This window comes from Perkinsus marinus (assembly GCF_000006405.1).
Source record: "Perkinsus marinus ATCC 50983 genomic scaffold scf_1104296931330, whole genome shotgun sequence".
In the NCBI taxonomy this organism is placed as follows: domain Eukaryota; phylum Perkinsozoa; order Perkinsida; family Perkinsidae; genus Perkinsus; species Perkinsus marinus.
Window position 1 is genome coordinate 153,091 of NW_003215793.1, and position 8,827 is coordinate 161,917.

At 44.7% G+C, this 8,827-nt stretch overlaps 2 protein-coding genes across 2 annotated transcripts; one reads left to right on the top strand and one right to left on the bottom strand.

Annotated features, from left to right (window-relative positions):
* Positions 1-4,994: 4,994 nt before the first annotated feature.
* On the top strand, positions 4,995-5,472 carry Pmar_PMAR004396 (conserved hypothetical protein; the record flags this gene model as incomplete). The annotated part of the gene is made up of 1 exon (XM_002786689.1): positions 4,995-5,472. A coding segment is annotated over one exon (478 nt), but the record flags the coding sequence as incomplete, so codon positions are not given.
* A 2,659-nt stretch (positions 5,473-8,131) lies between these two features.
* Positions 8,132-8,614, bottom strand: Pmar_PMAR004397 (Basic endochitinase, putative; the record flags this gene model as incomplete). The annotated part of the gene is made up of 1 exon (XM_002786690.1): positions 8,132-8,614. One exon carries the CDS (start codon positions 8,612-8,614, stop codon positions 8,132-8,134), a length of 483 nt encoding a protein of 160 aa, XP_002786736.1.
* Positions 8,615-8,827: the final 213 nt, after the last annotated feature.

The following is an 8,827-nucleotide window of genomic DNA, read 5'->3' on the forward strand; positions in this document are numbered from 1 at the left end:
TAGGTTCCTGGGTGATTTTCTGGCATGAACAAACAAGACCCGATACTGTTGTGATATTAGACGTGATAGAGTTTTCTATTGACTTGCATTGGAGTTGTGGGTAGAGCTCGTGATTCGAAGCAGTGTGGGAAAGTATGCACATGATTAACAACGTATCTTGGTGACAATATGGATTTCATATTATGAAAATTGTGAGGAAATTCTCGTTGGTTTCTATACACTCCTATCCGAATTAGTATAACTAGTGAGAGACGAATTCTGAGCTCAGCTGAGGGAAACGAACATGTACTCTTCTAACACTGTTTGGAACATTCCGCTGAAAATATACCATGCCCTGTTTGAATGCAATGGAGTTTCACGACCGTAATATGAAAAACATACTTCACATTTCACTTGGCGAAAAACGCATGTGAGCAGTTATGAGTAACGCCTTCAACACGTGAGGTGTTTCACGTGGAATGGGGTGATTTGTCCGGTGTACTCCGCCAAATATTTTCAATTCAGCTCGTATCGTGTTTTTTACATGGAGCATTACAACACTTCACGTGAAACGGGCGGACCTTCAATGCACGGGATGTTCGAAATACGAGGCGAAGTAGATTGATATTTCAATGGAGTGTTGGCACAGTTTCTGCAGGTCGCAACGAAATTTCCGCCACCCTCGAGGATTATATACATTGACAAGGCCGGAAATCAAGCTGTACGACAATATCGTTTGTCTTTCACGCTGTGTTATAGAATGTGTGACTTTGATATGATGCAAATATGCGTGATTTTCCGAGAATAATAAGAATCCATCTGGAACAAGATCGCATAAACAATGTAAACATTGCTATGAACATGTGAAGTGATAAAAGTAACCTTCCGAGACTATGATAGCGACAAGTTGTTCACTATCATTAATCCCGGAATAGAAAACGCACATTCTTCACATTTATATATCACATTGCCACATACACTGTGCGCGACACATTTATGCGACATGTTGTTTTTCAGGTTTTCGGTCCTTCCCCCGCTGGTCACAGAAGAATCTCCGATGATGATCGAAACGTGAATCAACATTTCGTAGAGTCGCTTTCTCGCCGGGTGTGTCCACGGCGATCTAGGTACATCCGGTCTTCGGTATTGAAGAGTGCGATGAAAATACCAGCGAGCAAACGTGGGATGAAGATTTATGGAAACCACAGAGTTGTTAGGAAATTTCACTCCAGGATGAACTCAAACTTTCACTTTCAAATCTAACATGATGATAACTGTTATACGCTGATTGACGTTGTTGAGTTGTCTCGCGCGAATAACCGTTTTATTGCTAATGTTTTGCGACATCAGTGTTCACCAATACTTTGGTCGTTTGCTCTTTCACATGATTCCCTGAACATGGAATGTCCATGGATTCACCTGCTGTGTGAACCTTCACCCTTATTCTTCCCCTCTTGAGCGATAGTCGTGGCACAATCAGAGAGGAAATTCTTGAAGGAAATTGACTTTGACAACCCTCGAGAGTGAACTACCGTTGTGGCTCTACACGCACTGTTACTGTTATTCATTTCGTCGAAGGCCAGGAACGGTTGATCACTTGAACGGTCTCAAGTAAACCGATGTTGGAATATGTTTGGTTTCCTTAGTTAATGTATGAAGTTCCCTCACCAAATATAGTAGGGATAGTTAAGTTTACATACGATTTCGGGTGGAATCGCTCAGAAACCAACAAGAATTTTCTCACCATATTGTGAGCAACACACGTAGTTGACCATGTGCATATTGTCCTACACTGCCATAGTCCACACCAGCAGCGGGCACATGATGTGTGTCTACCTATACTTAGTAGTTCTCTTCGATAGCCTATGACACGATGAGTCCTAGAATATTCCTTCGAGATACGCTGCAAGATGAGGAGGAATCTTCTCTACATGGAATCGAGGCGATAGATGATCATCGCACTGGGTAAGTCAATTCAATCAACGGCGAGCCTTGATGCAATGCAAAGAATCACCATGCAAAATTCAACCTCTGGAAGGTTGAAATTTTCCCTTCCAGAGACTTTCGTGTGTCAATTTCAGTCCTCACCTACTGATGAGCCCTCCGCCCAGGCAAGTTCCCCGATCAGTGCCGTCCAGCCGCGCCCTAGTGAGCGACTCACATTCTTATGGAACACACCTTCTGGTCTTTTCTAGTCTCAGAAACTTTCCGCACCATCACCAGTGATTCCGTTACAGAATACCAGTGGTACGTTCTCCTTAGACTGGATCCTCAGCTTGGCGGGCACTGTTGTCAAGTGGCCTTAATTTTGAAAGCCTATGTCAATCATGTTTTAGAGAGATTCATCTTGGTTGATGGACGTGTGGCAGGTTTAATAGTTGTCAGTGACATTAGGAGTCCTAATTCCGCCCTCTCATCGCTATAGTGCGTGTTAATTGGTATAAAATGTCAAGAATTTGCGCTTTCTATTCCTGCCCGAATTTCCGGGATTAGAGATAGTGAACAACTTGTTGCTATCATAGTCTCGAGAGGTTACTTTTATCACATCACATGTTTATAGTAATGTTTACATTGTTTGTGCGATATAGGTTCAGATCGATTTTTATTAATCTCGGAAAATAACACACGTTTGCATCACATCAAACTGACAGGTATGATCATAGTTCTCATAGCAGTGCTCGCGATACGACTTTTTATTAATACGTCTTCTCGTAAGCGGCAATATGGCACCTGCAGGTTCTCAAATACTACAGTCTCCAGCAGAATCGTCAATATCACCAAAGTGAACCACACCTACTGGGAGAAAGAAGTTTTTTCTCCTATCCCAGGACGACTTTCAATTTTGCACTGCGTCCACGCGTGAAACCTTTCGAGATCAAAAGTGCTGAATCCTTCACAGTAGGAATGGAAAGCCTTCGATTGAGCGCGACGCAGGCAGTGTGGGAATATATGTTTGATTTCCTCAGCTGAGCTCGTGAGTTCCCCCACTACATTATGAGAATCCACACACAGTCGTGTGTCACACGATTTAGGGTTCAAGTATACAAAAACCAACGATAATTTCTCAGAATTTTCATATTGTCACCTTCACATGTAGTTGACCATGTGCATATCAGTGTGGGAAAATATACACATGTTCAGCCACATATGAAGGTGAGTCACCTATACTGTCACCTTAGGTGACAGTATAGGAATTCTGATGAAATTCTTGTTCGTTTCTGTACACTCCTACCCGAATTCGTCTATAAACTTTCTAATCGGTGAAAAAACTTTCGAGCTCAGGTGAGAAAAGCGAACATATATTCCAACGCTGATGCATGTGTTAGGAATATAATGTTCCTGCACTGCCCGTAGGCATCACAGCTACCCGCGGCGCCCAGTATTCCCAGAGATGCCCCCATCTCCATACCGAAGCCATTGAGTGCTCCACCACATGGGAAGAAAACGGTGACGTCCTACGATGAAATTGACACACAGCTCAACTGCGTGTCAGGCTCGACGTGCTGCAGAGTCGTCGAACTCGTGTTTCACAGAACCTAGTAGGTAAATCCTATAACGTGTTCGCACAGTAGACTCTACTGAGTAGAGGAAATAGGTATAGTATTCATATAAAATACTTCAATATTAGAGCTAAATAACAATATATTTGTAATGTCTGATAATGAAAATTGAATAGAAATAGATATACTCGAGTTTCACCCGTGATATGAAAAACACTAGTGAAACATGTATCGCACGACTACTGCATACCGCGAATACCGCGTTTTTCATGGGAGGTTTACGCCACTCCACCGTGGAGTGGTTCACGTGGAGTCTCCACGTAAGACGGGTGGAAATCCATTAGAAACGCCAATACATAATACCAGAATGATATCGAGAGACTCTCGATGACCTAAGATACCATCTTCAAATCTGTGATGCTTAGTTCTCTGGGACAATGCTGAAATCCTGGAAGAATTCACTCGATCTATTTTCAACCACCAAATGACGAGTGGCGATGTTGTCAGAGCTCTGAAGGAGTATTATAAGAAGTATAAAATTGAGGTCTGGTCACAAATTTCGAAAGCGCGTTTGAACGTCAGGCTAGGGTCACTCCGGGCGTCACTCCTCGAAGAACCTGGACCGACTGGTGCAGCTGCCGCTGAGTGGCTGATTGGTTACCATGACTTGATACAAATAGCAGGAGAAAAGACTCGATGTACATCTCACTTGAGCCTTACTCGCATCGTTCAACATAGGAGGATACTGAGTGGCTTATTGATCATTATGACTTGATACAGATAGTGGGAGAGAAAACTTGATGTAAATCTCACTTGAGTTTCGCTCGCGTCACTCAAAATAGTAGGATACTGAGTTGCTTCCTGGTTACTATAACTTCATACAAATAGCGGGAGGGAATTTCTCTCCTTGTTTTTAGTGAGCTCTTAAAACTCGATGTATATCTCACTTGAGTTTGGCTTACATCGCTGAACATGTTGATGTCCAGCATTGCGAGGTCACCACTTCCTCTACTGTTCCCAGGTTCCGAGGACCTTTTCACACGCGCTGCAAAGCTCTTCGGTGTGAAAGCATCAACTGGAGAATGGTCAATCGACTTTAGACTATGGGTGAGAATACACAAGTCGAGTGGAAAATTCCGACCGTGATTCTTCAGGTCGTTGCGTGTCTGTCAGTTATGACACGAGTTCCCCGTCCGGAACAAGTACTCATTCATTTGTATTCCTCAATGCATTCCTGAATTGTTGCAGATTAAATTTGCATACCTGATTTCCTCCGATTCACAGAGCAACATACATCCTGGCCAACTGAAATTGATGTTGAAATCGCTGATTATACGATGGTTGGTGACGGGGAAAATCAAGAGTGGTACTCCTCTGTTGACGTAGGTATACTCCCACAGAACGCGAGCTCATAGAACGGATTGAAAAAATACTATCACTCAAAGAAACAGAAGATCTTACTCTGCAAGGTTTGATACGAATATATGAACGTGACGCTGATCCGTTTGAGCCAAGGCCGCAGAAAATGGCAGAAATTTTCGCAGAGGCGGCAAGAATTCATACAGAAGTGGCCGAAGCTCCCACGGAAATGACGAAAACTTCTAGGGAATTGACCGAACCTCGCGAGGAAGTAAAAATAACGTCCAAAGAAGTCGGTGGATTGCCAACAGAAGTGACGGAGATTATTAAGGAAGTGGCTAAGCTTCCGGTAGAAGTTGCAAAGACTTCCACAGAAGTGGCCGAACCTTCCAAAGAGGCAGCAAAGACTTCTGGAGAACTCGCCCAGACTTTCAAAGAGACAGCAAAGGCTTCCAGAGAACTCGCCGAACCTCCCACAGAAATTGCGAAGACTTCTAAAAAAGTGGCAGAACCTCCCACAGAAACTAGAAAGACTTCTAGGAAAGTGGCAAAACCTCCCACAGAAATTACAAAGGCTTCTCAAAAAGTGGCAGACCCTCCCACAGAAATTACAAAGACCTCTAAAAAAGAGGCAGTGACACGAATTAACGGGTAAGCATTCATGTTAGTAGCGGACCTGGGAGAAGAGTCCTAAGAATAAGCGGTCTGGTCGGACACTAACTAGTCCGATAACGTCGAGTGAACTGAACTTTTGGTATACAAAACTGGTGAAGCTGCAGAATCTGCAGCGCAGGTTTTTGTCGTCGAATAGGGATTGGCGCTACTGACGATCAGTTTACAGTCAATTACACACTTCAGTCTCGGGAGTATGATAATTATCGAGCTCTGAGCTTTAAAGAATTCACACAAGGCACGCGAATGCTTCAGGATAGATCAAGAAGCACAGCAGCCGCTAACTGCCGATGAGGCTCACAACCGACTGAGGTGATCAGATCGCTGTGATCTGTCATCAGTTGGAGTTGAGCGCTCTAACGCGACTTGAGATTCCGTTGTAGGTGCCGCATTGACGAGTTACTAGAAGACCTTGAAGGCAAGTGTCTCACTGGGAGTAATAGAGATGAAGAGAACAAAAGAAGTGGTGAAAGCACGACCACTACTGTCGATCATGCTAGGGTGCATCACTCAGGCATGGAATCGCGAAGGAAACTCAAAAAAAAGAAAACCCGGCTCGTGAAACAGAAGTATTCAGTCGAGGGGAATATTGAGCATCAAGCCACTACAGCTGAACTGCAAGTAGCTCATGTCACGCTACAAAGCAAGTGATTCACTTCATCAGGACGTAGTCCCAGAGATTTTCGGACGATCAAATGAACCCAAGCCGGTCTCTACATCGAGTCTAGCAGCGTGAGAGGCGCTCAACCACATGCTGGGTTATTATTCTCTTGAGGCACCGCTGTAATGTTCCACCAGTCAACCGAGAACGGGCACGTCACCTCTGCGACGCCTTCGGAAACTCATTGAGGTCGAATCTGAAATTCGCCATCACCATACTGGTGAGTTCATCAGCTTGCACTAACTTGGTTTACGGAGCATCTTCTTCAGATTCTCGCGGGTTTCGGAATCATCTGTCTTAGCGTTGAATCAGATCTTGGATCGCTCCTTCAAATCTGTGCAGCGTTTTCGTTATTCGGTGCAACGATCACCCTACTTCTATACTGCACTACAGTAAACTTGGCCGAGTTCGTATTGAGTCTGATGCCCGTGCGTTTCAAGGTTTTCCGCGAAGTGCAAAATGGGTCATTTGAGCAGTTGTATGATGACAATGCAGATTTCTGAATACTAATGATCCATTCTGTTTGGTCAGACCAGTTATCACGAGAGCTGGAAGGGTCGGTTCGTCATGATAGCAACAGGATAGGAAAACAACGGCATTTAAGGGGAAAATATCCTTGCTTTACCGAGTTCCGCGAACATAAATGACAGGAGGTTACCTCCCGGGGTACATGTTCCCTCCTGAGCTGATATTCACGTTAATCATGCGATAGCACGATACATTGCATAAACATAAACATCGAAATGCGTAGTCTTACATCAAAGCAATGAGATGAGATGTAATTGTAGTAACCTTCCGAGGCTTTTGAGAGCGATAGACAACTATGATTACTCGTATGTCCAATTCGGCTCTTGAAATTCAATGATCCGCCCCGTCCCCCGGAGAACCTCCAGAACTGGTCAACACTTTCACTGATGCCAAACTATCCAGCAATAGAACTCACTGAGTGTTTTTACCAACTCGGAGTTGAGAGCACATCATCGGATGAAGCCGCCTGTACACAGGAGATTGGGAGAGAGTGGCAACTGGGTTAGCCATCATTCGAGTTTGATTGTTGATAGGACGGAAGCCTAAATCGAATCTAGGTATTTAGGATAGAACCAAAGTGCTCTACCAACACATCAGATCGAGCTACGAATGATTGATATCCCGATTGCCCAGGCTCGCATCACCGAGAAATGGTGCGATGGTTTCCAATGCAACATAATCCGATGCTGGGCCTCTCTCTCCCTACCTTGGAGCCGATATATCCTCTAGTTTCTTGATCTAGTAACTAGATTCTAGTTCCTTAGTTAGTTTGCAATGCAAACTAGATAGGCTTGTTATGTACCAGTAGACGCTACCCTCTGCTTGATAGATGGCCCTTACTCTTCGAACATCACTCAAGTCTGAACGTGCCATCTTTCGATTCGAAAGTTTCGAATACCTTCCTCGCAGGCAACTTGCCCGAGGCAAGTCGAGTCAGCTTGGTTCTCAACTTGGTGACTCAACTCAATTTGTTGAGCTCTCGAAGAAAAACTCAACTCAAAACTTTGAGATGACATGAACTAACTGACGAACCTCTCCCGGGACTAAGCTTGGTGACAGTTAAATCTCGTTGCAGAATACGCGTTATAGGAGAAGTTATTTTGCGTGCTAGAGTGGCGACTAGCACCCTCAATTTGAGGGAGCTCCTGGTTGTTAATCACAAGGGACGTCGTCTATTGTTAAGAATACGTCATTCTGAATGACTCAGTTCTTCCTGCAACAGGGGAAATAAACCTTGGGGCCATAAAATCCTAGATTGACTTTTGAACCATCATCTAAGTCGATGCGTCGAATTGTATACCCATCCACTCAGACGCCAACATCGACAGGAACCGAGTCGTTCCAGAGGACATGAAGCTCCAGAGTCGCATACTTGTTTCTATAACCGCCGTTTGAGAGAATGAGCATTTCCGAATGGCGATCGCTTCTGCCTTCATTCGCTGTGAGGAACCAACAATAGTGCACCTCTACCATAATAGCCTTGACCTTTCTGACATGGATACTCGGAATTCGATGAACAATACGGGCATGCAGCCGCGGTGCACCCGACTTCGCTGGGGAAGGAGAGACCTTGACGTCCGCGAGGGACCGGCCCCCAGCCACTGTTCTCTCCAGTTTCTCGAGTGAAGTGAGCGAAACTGATGGAGAGTTCTTTCTTGAATGCTGTATCCAAGTCTAGACCCCCGTGAGCTTCATTGCAGGACTCGTCGAACTTGGCCACCGCAGCGAGGAAGCCGGAGTAGGTATACGGCTTCGGTCCTGCCTGTCTATTGCGGTGGGGGAATAGGTACTCGAAGTCCTTCTCAGGAAGAATCTTCTTGACACGTTGGATATTAGGAGGGTCGACACCGAAGACTCCGTGGTCTAGTACGATAGCGAGGTAGGCGAGATACTGCACAGCGGAAGTGATGAACATTTCGACGAAAACTATCAGCTGAAGAAGTTGATTGAACTTCAGTGAACTTCCCCTTTGATGAACTACACTGTAGACTACTGAAGAGTCTAGTAGACTCTACACTCTGACTCAGTCTACAGAAGCTACTACTGTAGAGCTAGCTACAGAGCTCGCTATACTGAAGCGAACTACTGTAGAGCTAGCTACAGAGCTCGCTATACTGAAGCGAACTAC